At 39.8% G+C, this 21379-nt stretch overlaps 1 protein-coding gene across 1 annotated transcript in view; it reads right to left on the reverse strand.

Annotated features, from left to right (window-relative positions):
- LRRC7 (leucine rich repeat containing 7) overlaps positions 1 to 21379 on the reverse strand; it is a 594014-nt gene that overhangs the window by 14115 nt on the left and 558520 nt on the right. The window contains exon 26 of the mRNA XM_074221205.1: positions 16374 to 16448. Coding sequence (XP_074077306.1) covers positions 16374 to 16448 — 75 coding nt within the window. The remainder of the gene's footprint in view (positions 1 to 16373; positions 16449 to 21379) is intronic.

The following is a 21379-nucleotide window of genomic DNA, read 5'->3' on the forward strand; positions in this document are numbered from 1 at the left end:
TCGTGCCAGACTGACCTCATTTTCTGTTTTTACAGAATCACTAGTCTGGTACATTAGTAAATGCTGTAGATAGTTTGGCTAAATTTTAACAAAGCATTGGATAAAATCTTTTATATTTTTATTATATGGTTTGCTGTGAACTAGTTAAAATGGATTTTGAATTGGTCAATGGCTTTATTCAAAGCATAGTCAACAATGGTGCAATGTCAACTTGGCAGGAGGTGTCCAGGGGATTACCCTAGGCCATTGTGCTGTATCAGCTTTAGCAATCCTACATTTTTAGTAAAGACTTAGTTAAAGACATCAATATTATACTCTAAACTTTGCATATGACACAATGTTGGGAAAAATTTAAACCTGGAGAAAATCACAAAATTGTGCAAACTGGGTTCAATATAAATCATAATCTCAACTGGGCTCTCACCAGATAAAGGCAATACTTTTATACCTCCTTAAAGGATTCACTGTCCCGTTTACAACAAAGAGTTTTCCAAACCCTCCTCAAACTTCCCATGGCCTCTTCTGCAACCCTTTGAGTTGAGAACTTTGTCTTACATTTCATTGAAAAAAAAATTGACTCTTCATTGAGAACTCCCTCTTCATCTTCCATCACTTAAATACCTTCTACCGTCACCTCCACTCTTGTCTCAAGTGAAGAGACACTCCTCTTTGTCAAGGCAAACCTTTCTACCTACCAAAGCGATCCCATTTCATCCCATTTTCTCTAGCAGAGTGCTTCCTCTATCATCCTCACTCTCTCACTTATCTTCAATCCCTCCCTATCTACTAGCTGTTTCTCTGCCACTTATAAACACACCTATGTCTCTTTCAAACTTGAAAAATTCTCATTTGATCCATTAATTATTGTCCCATATCTCTTCTGCCTTGAGAATGCTGTCTATGTTAGGAGTCTCCATTTCTCCTCTCTCTTCTTAATTCTCTGTAATTTTCCTTCCAACCCCACAATTCAACTAAAATTGCTCTTTCAAAAGTTAGCCTAAATGATCTCTTAATGGTTAAATTTAATGACCTTTTATTTATCCCCATCCTTGATTTTTCTATAGTCTTTGACAGTAATAATTATTTGCTCCTGGATATATCCTTTCTCTAGGTTTTCAAAACACTGCTCTCTCTTCATAATCCTCCTGCACATCTGGGCATTCCTTCTTAGTTTCCTTAGTTGGATCTTGATAAAGGTCATGCTCAATAACAGTGGGTGTCTTTCAAAGATCTGTCCAGGGTACTTTCTCCTTCACTATACTATTTAATTTGGTGATTTCATCAGTTCTACAGATTTAATTACCATTTCTAAGTTGATGCTTCCCAAATTTATTTATCTGGCCTTAATTTCTCTTTTGACCCCTAGTCTCACATGGCCAATTCACTAATGGAAGTGTCAACTGGATGCCTTGAATTCAGCATGTCCAAAGCTGAACTCATTATCTTCCCTCAAAAACTCTCTTTTCTTCTTTCCCACTTTACTATTTCTTTCAAGGGCACTGGTCACCAAGTTCACAACCTAAGTTTCAGTTTTGACCCCTTTCTTCCCCCCCATCCAATTAGTTGTCAAGTTCTGACAATTCTACATGTGTAACATTTCTCATATATGCCCCTTCTCTCCTCTGATTCTGCTGTAAGTCTTCTGCAACCACTAAGAGCACTGGTCTGATCATAGCACCCTAATCCTAGGGGCTCCCAGTCACTTCCAGAATCCCATATAAAACACTTTGATATTCAAAGCCCTTCATATTCTAGCCCCCCCCACTTTTCTTGTCTTCTTACACCTTAGTCCCCGCAATATACTCTTTGATCTATAACCAATCCCCTGGCTATTCCACAACCAAGAGCCTCCATCTCTCAGTTCCAAGCATTATCTCTAGATTCTCCATTCCTTGAATGGTCTCTCTCATCATCTCTACTGACTTCCTTGGGTTCTTTTAAGTTCCAGCTAAAACCCAACCTTAGAAGAAAGGTTTCCAAATCCCTCTTAATTCTGATGTTTTCCCTCAGTTAATTATCTCCTTTTTATCCTTTATATAGTTTGTTTGGATATGTTTGAACATAGTCTACCCTGTTAGGTTGTGAGCTCCTTGAGGGTAGGAACTGACTTATACCTTTCTTTGTATCATTAACATTTTGCTCAGTGCTCAATACATAGTACTTTAATTAATAGTTTAATTTATAGGTTAATGTCTTATCTGGATTACTGAGCCTGCTACTCAGTCTCCTTACTTCAAGCTCCTCCCCACTCTAGTCCATTATCCATTCAGCTGCCAAAGTGTTCTTTCTCAAGAACAGGCCCAACTATGACATTCTCTTATTTAATAAACTTCAGTCTCTCCCTATTGCCCCAGGATCAAATTTACAATCCTTTGTCTCACTTTTTGGAGCCCTTTCTAATTTTCCAGGCTTCTTGTACTTTATTACATTTCATTTATTGATAGCTTAGTACTTTGAGTAGAATTTCCCAAAGAGATAAATGAAAGTCTTCCACTTGGGAACAAAAAGCATCTTCAGAAGAGCAATAAAAAGGAGAGGCTTGGCCAGAAAGCTTTCCTGAAAACTGGAGGTTTTAGTGAAATATAAACTCAATCTAAGTTAACAGTGATGTAGAAACTCCAAAAGTGAATGCAGTTTTGGCCTGCATGAAAAGAGTCATCGCTATAGAGGACAATCCCAAAGTTGAGGGAACTGGGGAAGTTTAGACTGAAGAAGAAACATTTCAAATATTTAAAAAGCTGTCATGATCCTGGGGGCAAGTTTATTAAGTAGGGGGATGACATGTTCCATTGACCTAACAGCCTTCAGAACCAGGAACATGGACTAGAAGCTGAAAAGAGACAAGCGTGGTTGAAGGGGTCACCTGAAGAAGTGAGGACTCTCTTGTTCTTGGAAATCTCCCAGAAGAGGCTGGATGGTCACCTGTCATGCTCATTCCAGTGGGGATCTCTTCAGTTAGGAGTTGGTATAGGACCCTGAGGGTCTTTCCTACTCTAAAATGTTGCAATTCACTGAAAGGCAGAGCCAAGACTTGAACTCAGGCCTTTTTGGGATTCTCAGCACTTAGCTGAGTCTTTCATATAGTAGGCACTTAATTAATACTTGGTGACTTGACTTGCTTTTCTATATATGGTTTATTGATGCTTTAAAAACCCATGTAATTTTTCAGGGATTAAAAACATTCCCCTATGACAAAGAAATCAACCAATGGGTTCATTGTGCATCTCTTGGCCAAATCTGCCCAGAGTGCCTTCATTTCTGCTGAGAGGACCAAAGAACATCTTTCTTCTGAAATCAAGATCAGTCACTGCACTAATTAGTAGTCTCAGGGCCCTTTCTACTGAACTGGAATCTCCGTGCTTGTCCCCCCACCAAGTCAAACTGCCATATTTACCCCTGGCGATCCTATTCGTGGCAACATCTTCAGCTAACTTTCAAGAAGAAAATGTCTAATTTTATATTTAAGTTCCTAAACCCCAATCCATGAATGAAATTACATGCTAGACATCACTCCAGTATGTGTTCCTAGCACTTTGAGATCCAAAGGGCCCAAAGGGCATCCACTCTTGTTTTCCTTCCAGCCCAGATCATTCTCTTAAGTTTTCTCTTTCTATCAATGGCAGCTCTGTTAGATCCTGTGATCACCTACAATAACAAAAAATACTGTTAGCTGGCAATTATCTGGCTTATAAAGGAATGTCAAGATGTTCTTTTTTTGTTTTTGTTTTTTAGGTTTTTGCAAGGCAATGGGGTTAAGTGGCTTGCCCAAGGCCACACAGCTAGGTCATTATTAAGTGTTTGAGACTGGATTTGAACCCAGGGACTCCTGACTCCAGGGCTGGTGCTTTATCCACTACACCACCTAGCGTCCCAAGATGTTCTTTTGATGATGGAGATTGTTGTTCAACAAAGACATGGGAAATCAGATCTCTTAATGGTCAATTAGCCACTAAGCATTCATTAAATGTCTATCAGCTTCCAAGTACTGGAGATACAAATATGAAAAAAGGAAGACCGTCTCTGCCCTCAAGGGGTTTTATGATTTAAAGGAGGAAGACAACACATGATAGGAAACCAAAAAGGGAAAGAAGAGGTAGTGACAGGAAGGAGGGAAATGAAGTCAACAGTCAGATGAGAAATGAATTGATGTCTGAGCTCCCTCCTTTGAAAGGGGGTGTGGATTCATGACCTCATCTTTCAATCAGTGGGACAGAGGATGATGAGGCAGAGTTCTCTGGGCCTCGAGGCCACTGGGATCCTCCTGGATGATGAGGTTAACACAAGAAAGAGTTTCTTCTGCTAAACTCAGGAAGAAGTGACTAAGAGGAGTCTCAGAGCAAAGTAGCCAGGTGAAAAATGAGGAGTATTAAGTATGTGAAGAATAGGGCATGGACAGAAGTCACGTTGTACTTGGAATGATCGAACTGACTGAGTTTGGGAAAGAGAGAGATAGTAGCAGGGAGGTAGTGGAGAGCCCAGTAAGTGACTCTGAGATCTGAGGAGCGGCAGAATGGATCTGGGTTTGGTAGTGAATGGTTTGGATGTCAAAATATATTGGTTTTGGGAGTGACCTTTGCTTTGTGGAAGCCTGGAAAGAATAAGTACTGAGGCTAGCTGGAGATTGGCATGGCTTAGTGAGATTCAGAACCTTGAGAGGAAGCATCTGTGGGCTTTAGTGGTCTTCATGCAACAATATCGCTTTTGGGGGAGCAATGTAGAGAGAGCCCTAGAGATGATAGATCTACACAACCCAATTCTAAATTTCCAGTCTCTATGTTCAGTGAGAAGAGAGAACACAGCAGAGTGCATGTAATTAGAGCATGGAAAATTAGAGAATGTTTGTGATCAGTAAGAGTGGGGCCATAATCAATGTTGTCCCTGCTGTCAACCCCAAACCTTAGTCATCTTTCCTTCCTTCTGTTCCTCCTGCCCAACATCTAACCAATTTCCAAACTCAATATTTGTCTCCCTTTCATGCCTACTTCCCTTGCAGTTCAGAACATTGTTCCCTCTTACTCGAACTATTCTCTTAGCAGCTTACTTGGTCACCTTAACTCTTATCTTTCCTTATGCCAATTAACCTATAATTATTAGCAATCATTTTCTTTCTTTTTTTTCCAGAATAGATTTTCTTAATGCATAGTCCCAAATAATAACAAATAATACATATTATAGTCTCATTCCCTCTTAATGGTCCCCCCATGTCTATGGTTTCCTCAGGCTGACATTCAAAGCTATGGTCTAACCTCAACTTACTTTTCTGATCTTACTTCCTACTATTTTCCTTTGTCCTCTTTCTACTACAGTCAAATTGGACTGCTCACTTTACCTCAAACTCATTGCTCTTTCCTTTTTCTATGCCTTTTGGTCACATGATTCCCTCTTTATAGAATACTTTTTCCCTGATTCTCTTCACTCATAAACATTCACTGTCCACATTTAAGTATACTTGGGCATATATGGATATAGATGTATATTGTCTTCTTTAGAATATAAACTCCTTGAGGGCAAGGCCCGTGCCTTTGTCTTTTTCTATGCCTAACACTTCACACAGTATCTACTAGGCACTTTGAATCTCTAGTAACTCCTCAACTCTGAGACCAGGAACTCTTTACCTTACCAGAACCTTGTATATTGTCTTGTGCTCAGTCTGCTCTGAGTTTTTTTTTTTTTTTTGGTCAAATTGAAATGACTTCCAATTTCTGCCTTTAATTGACAATACCTCAAAACATTTAGCAGACTCTCCCAACCATTAGGACTGAATCTAAACTCCAAAAACAACCTTTGGACTCCAGATTCAGAATGACTTTAGGTGACCCAATTGGGGGACTCAACTTCTGTATTAGAAGATCCTAAATAGAAGCCAGTCAGCCAAAAGCATAGGTAATTCACAACAGGTGGGAGACTTATTCTGCTGGAACCAGACAGAACCAGAAAAATAAAAGCGGGTGTATAGAATGTCCTCAACACTAATAAACATTTATAAATCAGACTACAATTCTTGGTCACAAACCACTTTTCCTTCCAAATTAGAACTCAAATGACTTTGTTCTTGTAAGGAGCCTCCCTTCATCTCTGCCTTTTCCCCTTGGTCTCTTCCAATATTCAGTTTGACTCCCACGGGGTCCAAGAAGTTTTTTTAAACTTTCCTGGTAGCTAGTGAGTTCCCTTCTAAGATTTTTGTTTTTGTTGCTCAGTTGTGTCCAACTTATGATCCTGTTTGGGATTTTCTTGGTAGAAATACTGGAGGCGTTTTCCATTTTCTTCTCCAGTTTATTTTACTGAGGAGGAAATGGAGGTAGACAGGGTGAAGTAACTTGCCCAGGATCACACAGGCTGGATTTAAATTCAGTGTTCTTAAGTGTCGGAAAGCAGATTTAAACTCACAAAGAGTGAGTGCATATGGAAAAAAGTGCATATGGAAAATGAGGCAGAAACCTAGAGCTTTCTTGAACCAACTCCTTCATTTTACTGATTAGCAACCTGTGTCTCAGAGAGGTTGAGTTACTTCCTGCAGATGCTACCCAGGTAGCAGGAGCTGAGCCAGTAGTTTGGATTCTGGTTCTCTCACCATCACTCCATTTGCTAAGGCTGGGTGGATTAAGATGGGATTGCCTGTTTAATACACATGCTGGATAATATAGATGTTCAAATGAGCAACTAAGTGACTGGTTTCTTATTTTATCTAATTATCATCTATTATTTTTCCCTGATTATGTACAGAAACAAGTTTTAACATTTGTTTTAAAAACTTTGAGTTTCAAATTCTCTCCTCCTCCCCCCATCCCACATTGAGAAAGCAAACAATTCGATAGTGGTATGGAATTATGCAAAACCTCTCCAAAATTGGCTAGCTTCTAATACATATTTTTGGTAGAATCATGAAAACCAGAATTTTAATAAAGGAAGCTACAGGTTTTTAAACTACTTCAATCAGTGAATGAAGTTAGTAGAGAGTGGGAGGACAAAGAAGAATAATGAGGAATCCTTTCTCTATATTTTTCTTTTTATGAGTGAAATCAGATCACTGGAAGCCAAGTGGTGCTGTAGGGAGAGCTATGGGCTAAAATGCTGCCTAAGAATTATTGTTGTGGGATCTTGGTCAAGTCATTTGGCCCCAGTTTCCTCAATTGTAAGACAGGGATATTAAGAGCACCTCCCTCCCAGGATTGTTCTGAAGATCAACTGAGTCCATCTTTGTAAACTTTGTAACTTAGCACGGTGCCTGGTTAAGCTGCTTAAAGGCTATTATTAGTGATCAAAAAGTAAAATGAATAGCAAAGAACTTTAGGAACATTTTTGTTTCACATGACAAGACTGACAGTGTAGTGCAGTGGATAGAGAGAGAGAAATCTTGGCCTTGGGATTCTGGGCGACTCACTTCCTTGCCTCAGAGAACCTGCTTACCCTGTAAGCTGCAGAGCCATTGCCAAGATATAGAGAAGAAATCACAGGTCCCTCCTGCTCCCCCAGACAAGGAAACACCACACACACTATTTGTTCATGCTTCACGTATCATAATGATTTACAACTGACCTATTAGGTTAAATAAAATTCATGCCATTTTGAGGTAAATTGAGTATAAAAGTTTGACATTAAAAATGAGAAATAGGGGCAAGCTAGGTGGCGTAGTGGATAAAGCACCAGCCCTAGAGTCAGTAGTACCTGGGTTCAAATCCGGTCTCAGACACTTAATAATTACCTAGCTGTGCGGCCTTGGGCAAGCCACTTAACCCCGTTTGCCTTGCAAAAAAACACAAACAAACCTAAAAAAATGAGAAATGTATCTTATAAAATTAATATCAAAACTATCTGGGAAGGGGACTTAAAATTTTTATGCCTCAACAGTATGCAATTAATATGATCCTAATTTTAGCAGAGCTGTAAAATGCCAGAGACTTCAAATCTCTTTCCAGATGTTATCTGCTAGTAAGCACTTAATGTTTGCTGATGGGTTGATCTGTGATTCTACATGTTCTACTGCAAGCTCCGTCAGTGGTCCACATTTGGCAGGTCTCACTAAGTTAGAAAGTCCTCTGCCATTGGCTGGTAGCTGACCCTGTCTCTTGTCTGAGGACAAGCCTCTAAGTCTGGGGGGGTTGTCACTAACAGGTTAGACACAGGTGGATCATGCCTAGTTTTTTTTTAGTTACACCTATCCTATGGCATTTGGGAACTGAAATCTGCATCAGTAAAATCAATGTCCATGCCAATGGAATCTCAACTTTTTGAAATGTTGGATTAAGTTCCATTTGATGCCTCCTTGTCTAGAAATCTCCTCATAATTTAGAATGAAGAGACAGTTAATGATATATTTGCAAAATGATTGTAATTTCCAGAAAAGGTGGACCTCTTAAATATGTTCTATGATAATGACCATCAAATTATAGGAAAAAAACAGTCCTAGATGTCTGGTTCACTCTTTATTTTTGGTAAACATATTGCAAATCCACCTATGCATGTTTTACTTCCTTCCTTTTGGTAAATAGCTTTGTAAAATTTCTAAAGATCACCATAATCCTCTTGAGAATTCAGTGCCAGTCCAACTGCCCAATTGGAACTGACTATGGAAAATAATCTAAAGATTAACTGTCTATATAGGAGATGGCTGAATGTTCCAGTCAGAGAGGTTTCCACTTATAGATTTTTTTTTAAATGTTTTGGTTCTCTTTATGGCTTCATTTCTGCAGCCACTAACATTAGGACTCTTACATCAGGGATAGACTCAGATGAGTATGATTAACTTAATAAAGCAATCCTCTGGAGGCACGTTCTCAAAGGACCCATCCAGGTGGAGTAATTTATTAACATTCTGCATCTCAAATGCGTAAAGGCTTGTATGTTCCAGCAGGTGTGTGACTTCTAGACTTGGGCTTTGGGTAACCAAGATTCCTAAACTGGATTGACAGTCGGGGAGAAAAGAAACCCTGAGAACTTTAAATAATTGCAATTTCTTCTCCACATTCACTTTGGGGAATGAATTCACTTTTCAGGAAGTAAATCTGATGGAATACTATAATTAGGTCCTTGGGTACATTTTGGGCAGACTAGGCTGTATTCATCCATGTTGTATGGGTTATAAAAGAAACCATTTTTTCTCTCTCTGGGAAATCATAACTACAGTTCCAAGGTTCCTAGGAAATTCATACTTTGGAGTTCATAACCCTAAAGCAATGGGTGTTGTGAGAAATTATGATGTCTTAACTAGAGCATCCTCTTACTGTTTTTGTTGATTATTCTGAGAAACAATTGGAATGAAATATTTTCAGGGATTGATTTTCAGTTTTCCCAAGACCCAGAGTTTGACAATCTCTGAAATGATAAGGGGCGATAGGGGAGTATTATGCTCTGTCTGTTATCTGTGCAAACCTAAAGGCACTCTAGAAATAGAGTAAATGAAGATATTCATTAGTAGAAAACTGAAAATAAAATTGTGGCCAAAACTTGTATTTAATGATAAGTTTGTAGGGCAGCTAAGTAGCACAGTGGATGGAGCCCTAACTCTGGAGTCAGGAAAATGACTCTTTTTAAATTCAAACCTGACCTCAGACCCTTACTAGCTATGTGACTCTGGGCAAATCACTTCCTCTTGTTTGCCTCAGTTTCCTCATCTGTAAAATAAGATAGATAAGGAAATGACAAACCACTCCAGCATCTTTGTCAAGAAAACCCATCTGGTGTCATGTCACAACTGAAAAATGACTGAACAAAATAAAGTTGGTAATGTTTCTTTATAGAAATTACCAAATTTTGCTTGAGGAAGATGGGAGGCGTGAATGCCACTCACGATGGAGCTTCCATTGGTGCCCATGATACCTACTAGATGGCCATTACCTTCTCTACTGCTTTCACAATGTAGGAAAAAACTTTATTAACAGGTGCTGATCACCAGAGTGAGGATTTTAGAGTCAATGTTCTCTTTGAGAACTACATCCACCATAAATCTGAGAGTGGTTTGGCAGTTTCTGGAGATGGCATAGCCAAAAGAAAAATGGGACTCAAAAGAAGGGTTAGTAAAGGGAAAGATACCTGGAGAGAGGAGAGAGGAGGGGGATAAGAGGCAAACAGAGAGATTCAGAGAGATGGAGATGCATATGGTGCAGGCAATAGCAGCACATTTCTGGTGTATCAATGAAAGGCTAATGATTATGATGATATGATTACCTCATCACACTTGGTGATGTTTAGAAGAGTCACATTCACCTATTAGTTTGTACTTTGTTGTCTTAGAACATAAAGATGATGTGAAGACTCAGAGTCTGTTTGACTCTTAGATGAGAGATCAGGGAAAGGTCTGACTATGTTAGGTCCTTAGCTCAGGAGAACTCAGGATGGGGATTCTGAGTACACTCTCAGGAACCCTACCCAGGAGATAGAGTCCTGATGAGAAACTTTGGTATCCAGGTAAAACACAAGATGAAGGAGTGATGGAGAAAGATCACTCGTTCTCCTACATAGCTCCAATCAATGGTGAATCCCCTCAAAGGCCCATCATCGCAACCATCTATGATGTCTCTTCTCAAGTCTCTCACATTACACTCTCCCCACTCCCTTTAGTGAAGGACCTCAACCCATCCTTAACTGAAAAAATAGAACTCCCTTTTGTCTTAAACTCTGTACCTCAAACCCTCTCAACTTCTCTCCCCCTCTCTTTCATGATTCTAGACTCTGAAAAGTGGTCCTCCTCCTTGCCAATGCTGACCATGATGTCTACCTAGAAGTCACATCCCCTGCCTAATATTCTGACTCTTCCTGCTTACTAGGCTTCTTACTTCTGGCCCTACAAACATGCCCAGGTCTCCTCCATCTTTAAAATAGACCCATATGATCCTATCATCCGTTCATGCTATTACTTTATTCCCAACTGAAATTATATTGTATTATCTCCATGTGCACAGATTATTTGTCATAATAAAAGATAAGGTCCTTGAAGGATGGGACTTTTTCCTTTTTAAAATTGAGCTTAGCATAGTTTCTGATACATGAAGATTGAACTCGGCTGCTTTTTAGGTGATCAAGTGATGGGGAAGTTGTCTAAGAGGGTTCTAAAGTGGGTTATTCCAACAATGCAAGTGGATTCAGTTGCAGACAGATTGCACTCCTATATGAAATTCAGTCTTGGCCTTAGTTCTATAATGTTCTCACCGAACTAATAAATAAGAGGAATAATAAATCTACACAGTCAAAATAGTAATCACTCTGGACAGCTTCCCAAGCATTTGTTGATGGAATTCTTCAGGGAAACATTTTGAGGGGCCTCTGTTTCAGACATAGAAGTCCAAATTCTCTTGAGCTTCCTCTGTGGGATGGGTGTTTGGAGAAAGCTCATTTTTCTTTAATGCTTTCTCCAAAAGTAATCTTTGAGGAAATGAAAATGTTACTCCTCTTTCCTCACATCCATTTTACAAGAAAGGAAGCAGAAAGGTGTAGCTACTTGGCTGAGATCAAACCATTAAGAAATGACAGGGCTAGCTCTTGGACTCAGGTCTTCTTCGTAGCCAAACAATGAATGGTTTTTCTACTATAACATGCCATCTTTTAGCAGAATACAACAGATTTGTCTGAATTACTCACTTTTTACTTTGCGGTTTTGATATTAAGTTACAGTTCTAACTTAGATCTCATTATTTCCAGGTTTATAAGTTAAGTTCAAAAGTTATTTTGTCACTCAATTCCAAAATACGCAAATTAGGGAACATCAACTCTATGATGACAGTGCTACTTTGTCTAAATTTTGTATCTCCCCCCAGTACTGACAATGCTATATGCTGTCAGCACACAATACATATGAATATGAATGTTGTTAATGTTTTAGGTACCTACTGCATGTAAGTAGGCACTGGCATGCCAAATTAAATTTAATATTATGTTGAATTAAGTTGAATGGAAGAGATGAGCAAAATTATTTTAAATTCGGTACTAAATTAATGAAGTGCCTTGTGCTTTTACATTTTGTTTTAATGATCTGTAAACTGTTGTATGAGTAACTCGTTATTCACAAATGATTTTTTTTGTTTGGAAGATTGCATTATAATAGAATGCTGCATACAGACACAGGAAAGGGGAATAAATACTCTGAATCATCTTGTTCAGCATCATCCCCTACCAAATGTAAGAAACGTTGTCTTTTGACTTATTTTTCTTCTTGGCAACAAAATAGCTAGCCATAATTAATGGATTGCATTTAAATGGGTCTGGAAATTTGAAAAACATTATTTATTAAACCAGTTAAGCACCATATTGTTACTTGTGTTGTTTTTAATCTGTTCTATTCATTCCCAAAGAATGAGTGGCGGAGTGATAGAAATTCAGCCTGGCTGAATTTCCTAATCCCTCTCACACCCTCTAGTTACTAGCCCTCTCCTTGGTCCTGGCAGAATTCTGTGAATACTGGGCCACAGAGGGAGTGCTATGGGGGAAGTTAGGCTCAATTAAGGATCACGAACATTCTGCTTTAATCTGGGATCTTAGGCCATGAAGCTAAATGAGGACTGACCTCCTCCTGTCTCTTTGAAGATGAGATCCTTAGATCCAGAAGAGATCAGTCCTGATTCCATAGCTCCTTTCTGTGTCTTGGGGCCATTATCACTGAGAGAGCAAGCTTATTTATTTGTGTTTTTCTAAGCTGAACTTCTTAATGAAGGGCCTTGAGAACACATGGTGCAGGTGTGAAAATGACCAAAGATGTGGCCGTGGCGTGGATTGTTACTCTCTCTGGCACACACACCATAGTGACAAACACACCAACTCTCTTGGTTAGGAGCTGAAACTGGCCATTTGTGCCCTTCGGATAGCTAACTCTGCCATCTTGTAAACACAGCGCTCAGTTGGCTGAGTTTGAAGGGATCGTTCTCTTTTCACTACAGAAAAAAAATCTGATGTATTAGATACAAATTCTTTCTACAAGAATGATAAATAATTTATAGGGTGGATGCTTCCTCAACAACCACTCCTCTATGGGTTCAAAGCAAGTTGTGAGGATGCTTCCTTTCTCTTTTTTATAGGTATTTTTTTTTTTTGCTGTCGGTGAGGAAAGTTTAGAGGGTGAGGGCATGAGCATCTGCCCACTGTGGATGCAAGTGAAGGTTTGAAGTGTAGCAGAGGAAATAGGAGGCAGAGAAAAATGTTCTGTGTTAACCTTGTTAAATCATTAACCTATTTCTTTTTTGCTGGCCTCTATTGCATGGTTCAAAGTTATCTCACAGAACCAGACCCTGCTCATACTCCAATTGTTTAAGTCTATCTTACTCAAAATGGGGGTGGGGGTGGGGTGGGAGATGCCATCTAGTGTAGTTTGCTGGCAGCCTCAGAGACTACCTTCTCTGTTCCCACCAAGGGAGAACTGAGGCACATAAACCACGTGAGATAACAGGGAAAGTCCTGACCCTCCCAAATCCCTCTCAGAATAAACAATACACACTATACCCCTCTTTAAAAATCTTCACTTTCACCCTTAGCCTTTGCCTATTTTCCTTCAGAAAAAAGTCCATAGTAATATGTAAATAACATCTATTTGTCCCTAAATATTTCTGGATCAAGAGTTGGTCTGCAGAACCTCTGAAGTCTTTATTTCCCCCCTCAGAAGGAAGCCAGGAGGTGAGGAGAAAGGTGTCTCATCATCTTAGTAGCCTGTGCAAACACACAGGAGTACGGAGTGTCCCTGGGTGAGGCTCATTCCTCTTCTCACCCTTACTTAAAAGCAATTACCATTATTAGTAAGAACATACAAGATTGAATCCATCACAGCTTTGATTGAAAACAGCCAGTGAATAGGGCAGGGTTACCTCAATGTTATTCAGGTGCAGCTAGAGGCCCTCTAGTCTTAGGGAATGAGAAGTAGGGTCCTGAGGATCCTGCAGCTCAGAGGAAAGAGATGGGCCATTGAACTGGGCTAGAAAGAATCAGAGTCCCAAAGGAAATCAATCAGAAGAGAAAGGGGAACTGAGCTGTGGCTGAGAAGGGAGAGAAGGAGGGTGGTTGGCCCTAAAGACATGTTGGAGCTGCCCCCCCTTCCAGTGATGCCCACCTCTTCCAAGGCTGAGGAATGCTCCAAGAAAGGTCAGTTCTTTCCCCATCTTCCTTCTTATGAATCTTGTAACATCCTAGGATTTGCTTCTATATCTAAACATTTCCTATAACCCAAATAGAACCTGTATCACAAGAATCTAGGGGTTAGTCAGAAACAAATATAAATGTAAGGTAGGATTAAAAACCTAACTTTAGAGGTAGGTGACGTAGTGGATAGAAGCACTGGCCCTGGATTCAGGGCCTGAGTTCAAATCCAACCTCAACCATGTAATTACCTAGCTGTGTGACCTTGGGTGAGTCACTTAACCCCATTTGCCTTGCAAAAACCATAATAAACAAACCAAAAAACTAAAAAAGAAACCCTACCCTAACTTTGGCTTAAATACTAGGAGTTTTCTGTACTAGGAGTTCAGACAGGTGGTGGTTATACTTCTAATGTCTTATATAATAAGAAATCTCTAAAGTAGCAGAGGACAGAGGCAGCTAGGGGCCCTCCAGGGCAGGAGGACATTAGATAGCTTAGAATGAACCAAGAATTGTGACTCAGTGTGACAGTGGAAGACGAGGTGGCCAGTCTGCTGAATTGTAGATGGAAGCTGAGAATATGAAGTATCAGAAGAGCAGGTAGGACGGAGCTGATGGGAAAGGCCTGCCCCCCTGCCCCCACTGTCAAAATGAACGATTTTATTTTTGAATCTGGCTGTAACAGGGGGAAATTAGTCTACTGAGTAAGGGGTAACACAGGTAGAGCTGAACTTTAGGAAGCTCCTCTTGGCAGCCAGGGAGGCCCTTGAGAAGCTCAGGTATTACAAGAATCCAGGTGTGAACTGATGAGGGCCCATGAATGAGATAGTGAAAGAGGTCATCTTGTCACAGATCCTCCTTTGATTCAGTTTATACTTGTCAGGGGGAGGGAATGCTAAACCTTCAAGCCCTCCTTGAGTCCTGTCACAGCCACAGCCAAGATACAGTCCATCTGGCTTTAGTGGCAGCAGAGGCTCACATGCCTGTGGTCTCCACTGCTTCACTGCCTATGTTCTACATCTGGGCAGGGGAGAAACTCTACTTTGGCCATCCCTCTCACAGGAGGAGTCCATCCTCCCAGTTCTGTTCAGACTTCGAGGGTTTCTCTATTCCAACTGAGGCCAGAGATCAGAGAACTGTGATTTCTTTGTGTCTTCATTCAATAGATTTAAAAAAAATTAACTGTCAAAGCTTTCTCCTTTCTTTCCTCCCTCCTTTCTTCCCATTGCTTCCTTTCATCTCAAAATCACAGAAACAGAGACTTAGAACCTCATTATTTGATACTTCTTTGAATGAGACACAAGTGGGTCAGTAAGGCTGAAAGACCTTTTCATGACATTTACTGCTCGACCTAGAAATAATCCTAGGCATAAATATAATGAATACATACATACATAGCTGTACATTGCTTTATATCAGGATAAATAAATGTGCTTATAAAGAAGAATATTTGTGGTTCCTCATTTTCTAAGTTCTTTTGATTGAAAGGTAGCTGGGTAATAAGGTAGACCAGAAAAGGGAAATTAAAGGGACTTTAGAGGTTTGGACATCATCTTTTTATATCAGATCTGATTTTTCTTTTTCTGGCTGATTCTCAAATTTCTTCACATTATGAATGTCTACCTCTAGGTGCTTTTTCTCTAAGTTCACAGTGGCATCAATTTAGATTCTGGGACATAGAAGTAAAAAAAAAAATCTGGAACCTAGCAAGCATTTCAGAACAGGACCCTTGTCTATTGCAAAATAAAGACATCTCTACAGGAGAGTTTCCCATCATGCAATTTAGGAATTGCTTGTGAAGCATTAGAGCTCATCTTGGATAGAAATAGAGCTCAAAGATGATAATATAGGTACACAGAGAGAGGAAGATGAACATTTGATAGCTGTGGGAGTGGCTTTCACCCATGAGGATCATTCAATTAGATGAAATCTTTTTGGAGAACACAAGGTTTTACAGAAAACTTACCTCTTGTATAGTTAAATATTGCTAAGTTTTATGAACACAACAATGTAGGCATATTCCATGGCATTCATGCAACATATTTAAGAGTTACAGTTAAGAAAGTTTATGTCTCAAATGAGCTCCTGATCTCTGACCCAAAGTCACCAATCTATGAGTCCTTCAAATTAATTGAGGAAAAAACAGTTTCCTTTGGATGACTATTTACAGTACCAAGCAGCAATAATGAAAATAAAGACATGTGAGATGAACATTACTGTCAGAAAACATATTTTCTTATCGATCATAATATGACTTTTGTATATTTTTGATTTAATTTTTCCCTATTGTCCACAAATAAAAAAAAAAGCATCTCTCTTACCTGAAGGATCTTATCACCAGGCTGCAGCAGGCTGGATGCTGGCCCATCAGGCTGAACCCTAGTAACAAAGATACCCTATAAGTCAGAAGTAACAGAGGTTAGGATTCTATTACCAAGAACTAGGCTTTAGATTTGTTTGCTATTAATTCACACCAAAAACTCAGATGATTACTTTTTAACAATAACAAAAACTTGCAAAACATTTCACTCGTGCTAACTCCAACAATGTGATTATGGGTCCCTTGATGTCCAGGACACCGTCACTGAATGGGAGAGGCTCCTCAAGCTTTCAGAATGCTGAGTTCATCTGGTAGCATTCTCTTGTTAAGTTGTAGAGAACTCTGTTATCTCCATGACAAACTCAAATTACCTTTCCTACGTCCACACTCTTTAGTTCTGTTTTCAGTCATTCCATTTACCTGGGAGTTAGTTCACTCAATTGACTGTATATTATTACTTCAGTGCAGTGAGTAGAAGCTGGATAAGCTGGTTTATTTCAGTGATTATCTTGTGTTTTGTTGAGATTTCATCTAAATTATTTTCTATTTACACAAAAGTGGAAAGTATGTTGAATGAAATGCAGGTGGTATTGATGGTGAGAAAGTCTCATCAATTCAGTCCCTAAATTGGACAAAAGGATTAGCCGGTGCTGTCTAGACAAACCAAGAGATTTACGGACTGGATTTTTTACCTTCCAACTGGTTGCTTTATATAGTTTTAAAATCTAAGCTTTAATGAATGAATAAAAGCAAGCAATAAGCTACCTCGAATTCCCATGCCTACATTTAACCCATTTTCGTTTCCTAATATTTGAGTTCTTATTCAAAGTTATATTTGGTGTTTGCTATAGAAGCGCTCCTTTGGATTTCCCTCTGTCATCCTCCAAGTAGCCAAGACTAAATCATGTTCTAACAACCAGTTATTTTTATCAGTCACGGAACCAGGTAGCCAATTCATCAAATGAGTTTTTTGCCTGAAATGAAGAAGTGTTCAAAATAACCAATGGATCAGGTGGCCCCCAAAAGACTGAACTACTCTTTGAATCTAAGGCATTCCATGCAGGCTACATGTGCAAAGGGAGGGGATGCTTTCAGGGCCCTTTGCTCTTGGTTGTTTCACTTCTCTGCTCCAGAGGATGAGTGATTTCACTGCCCAAAATATGCCCCCACATCTCCCATTGCAGCATCAGGTCAGATGGTGTAAACGGCATCTGCCTCCCATTGAGTTTCAGTGGGTTACATTGGCTCCCTTGCTTCAGTGCCTTGGACGGGGGAAGTTGGGGGTAGCCTCCTGTCACAGACATCCTCTGTGTACATTCAGTCTATAGGAACAGTATTGTAGGCAGTATAACTGTACTCCCTGCTATCTGGGCTTGTGTTTTTGTTGTTGCACTGGTGCCCAGAAAGGAAATGTGGACAACAGAGAAAAATCTTAAGAATTCCAACACGTTGTTCTTGTCAGTGGCAAGTCGAATTGAAGGTGCCACCTAAAGGAGTGCCATCCAGTCTCTAACCCGAGGTTGACGCTTCAGTTTCCCAAAGGACTTTCTTGTTAAGATTCTGGGTTTGGGGGACTGCTGAGCTAGTAGGAGGTGGCTTCCTTCAGTCTGACATCTGATGAAACACAGGTATTTTTGGTCTTTCACGTTGCCATTGTTTCCCAGAGGACTAGAAGCTTAGATTTAAGTCAGTGTCAGTTGTTGTTTGGGGTCTTAAAATGATGACACAAGGTAGATAAAATAAGGGCTCAGTGAGGGCGTGTGTGGGGTGTCCTGGATTGGAAACTCCCTCCAGTATCAGATGAAAGAGGAGCTCATCTACAACTGTAGACTTAGAGACTTGATTGAAGCATTGAGAGATAAAGTGACACAGCTATTCTGTGTCAGAGGCAGCACTTGAATCCAAATCTTGGTTTGAAGGTTGACCTTCTTTCTACCATACCATGCTATCAGTAATGGAAGTCTAGACTTAGGTGAATATCAGTGAGGAAAAGGGAAATGGATTTATAAAACCAGATACTCTCATGGTAGCCTTGGGCAGAGATTCAAAATATCAATTGACAGCAAGGGCAAAATACAAAAGAAAATCAATGGACCACTTGAATGTCAACTTTTTTTTGCAAAAAAAACCAAACCAAAATCCCCAAACTATTCTATGCAGTTCTCATTCTATTCAGCCAGAGTGCAGTACTATCATGTCCTTGTAATAGCCCTTTCCATTGTGCTGGACTAAATGAAGGGATCACAGATGTACTGGAGATATGAATGAAGGTATTTCATTTTTTTGACTCTAGCATTAGAATTTAAAGGATGTTGAGATACTTGGGAATATATATGTGGAGGTGGGGCAAGTGTGGATAAAGTCCTTACCCACTCCACTGCATTTTAATGATGCAATCAATGTTTGCTAAGTGGACTTATAAACTTGGTTTACTATGATGTATTAGGGGAAGGAAATTACTCATAGTGCCCTAAAGCAATACTTTCTTAGCAGTCCAATGGGAAGTTTGAAAATTATTTTATTTGGCAAAACTACCTTAAAATTTGCAGATTTGCCATATATGCTTTTTTAAAGTTTTTTGCAAGTCAATGGGTTTAAGTGACTTGCCCAAGGCCACACAGCTATGTAATTTTTAAGTGTCTGAGGCTGAATTTGAACTCAGGTACTCCTGACTCCAGGGCCAGTGCTCTATTCACTGCACCACCTAGCTGCTCCCCCCCATATATGCATAATAGATAGGAAGCTGACTTTGAAACTAGGTGGATGTGGGTATATGTCCCATCTGTGCCACACATTAGTTATGTGGAAGAGTTCCTGAAGCTCTCAGTCTCACACTCCACTCAGAGAGACTCTCAGTTTCAGAGAAGGTGGACACTTGCATTGGTAGATGGAGCTTCCTCACCTGAGAAATACAGGTGCAGTTTCTATCTGACATTTCTAGGTACCTAGTGATTCCACATGAGGATCTGAGCTCCCTGCGGTCAGGGGAAGTCTTTTGTCTTCATGTTCCTGGCATTTTGCACAATGGCCTGGAGTTGGGACCTCAAAAAATGCTTTGTATATAAGAGATTGTATTCCTTAACATGGCCATGCAGGGCCAGCTTTTGAAACCAAGCATAAGAACAGTGTGACTACAGAAAAGCCCCCAAATGCCATAGTCTTCAGGGTACTGTCCAGCCTGGAAGTTATCTCAAACCTGTCCAGATCAGCAAATACAGCCGATGGGCAAACACCAGGATGGATAGGATCTGGGCACCATGTCATTTTGTTTACTTTTTTATTCACAGTTTTCAACCCTTTGTCAAGTCAATCACAATCAATTGTCAAAAGTTGTAGTTAGCCATCCCTTGAACAGTTCTGCTTTTTATCAGTCATCCTGGAAGAAATCAGTTTGGAGGCATATTCCACAAAGGTCAAGGTGACATGGTTGAGCATATCCTCTGGCATGGAGACTCCTGGGAATGCAACTTCATAGGATGACCCCTGCTGTCCCCAAGACAATTATCTGAAACAGTCACTTCAGAGGAGGAAATCACTCTCTGTGGTTATTTAATGATGAAAGTGAAAAGTTCTGACAGTCTTTGCCATTGCACCTGCCCTAGGGAAATGTGAACTACAACTTCCATTTATGGAATGTAACACTTTAAAATGCTAGAGCACAGCTCCCACAAAATGCCTAATAATGATTATAGTACTATAATCCAGAACATATTAAATAATCAATCTAACATGGCATCATCCAAGGAATGAGCAAATATTCATAGGGTTATTCTGGATGATGACTGATTCCTGAACTGTGCCACCAATCACAGACTTTTTGGATGGCTCTGGGACATGGGACTTTCTCACTATACTTCCCTTCCTGTCCTGTTCTTTGGCTGGGCTCTGAAAAGGCATAAGCCCATGACTTAAATCCACAGAGACACCTAGGGAACACAATTACCACTCTTACTTCTGGTCACCTTCTTAAGGAAGTCAGTGTTTTGGGGCATATGGAAAATGTAAGAGGGGAACACAAAGACACACCCAACAACTATGTCCACTGCTCTCTAAAGCCTGGCACATTTAGTACTTTTTGACTGACTGGCCATTTCCTGATAGATTGAGGTTTCTTCAGCTTTGAAATGTAATTTGTTCTGTATCTTTGGGTCTTGGACTTCAGATTTTCTAACACTTTCCAAAATTCAAACATTTAGCCACACTAAGTACCATTCTTTATTTCTAGTACAGATTTTAATTAATCATTGCTTTCATCAAAATAGATATTAGAATGGTGGTTTATTGACAATTCTAGTTCTTAAAAGCACTAAAGATCCAGGAACATTTTAGTTTAAAATAGCAAAGACTTATATGAAGAATGAAAGACAGAATCAGTGACAAGGTGTGAGAGATGAACCATACCTTGGCTGATGAGTATCTCAAGTAATGATAATGCTAAATCATATCACTGGCAAATCTTTCAAACTAGCTGATGTTAGTGGGCCATCTGCTATAATGCGTTGTTTTAACTAAGGACAAAGATCAAATGATACTCTGAGTTACATGGAACATAATATGAGAAGTGAAAGCATTGGGAAGAAGGGAAATATTTTCTACAGAAGGTGGGATCAGAAGTGAGTCTTGAAGGAATCTGGGCAAAGGGAGTATTTGATTTCTGGAGTAGATCAGCAGCTAAACCCCATACCCTGGGGAGGTCAGCACCCCTAGGACAAGCCAGAAGGGAACCTGCCCTCCAGAGAAAATAAGCAGCTAATCCCTGAAGCCCAGTCAAAGTTAACAGAAAGACCCAGCATAAAAAAAACTTGGGACAGTATATCACCAGAATCCAATGGTTACATAAAAACACCAACTCACAAAAAGGCAGAAAAAAAATGAGTAAAAAACAATGAAAAGAGCTTAATGATAGAAAGTTACTATGGTGATAGGGAGGAGCAAGACATAAATCTAGAATAGGATAGTAGTGTCAAATGGTTACATGTGAGCCTCAAAGAAAAATGTAATTTGATT

Source organism: Macrotis lagotis, chromosome 2 (assembly GCF_037893015.1).
Source record: "Macrotis lagotis isolate mMagLag1 chromosome 2, bilby.v1.9.chrom.fasta, whole genome shotgun sequence".
NCBI classification, from domain to species: domain Eukaryota; kingdom Metazoa; phylum Chordata; class Mammalia; order Peramelemorphia; family Peramelidae; genus Macrotis; species Macrotis lagotis.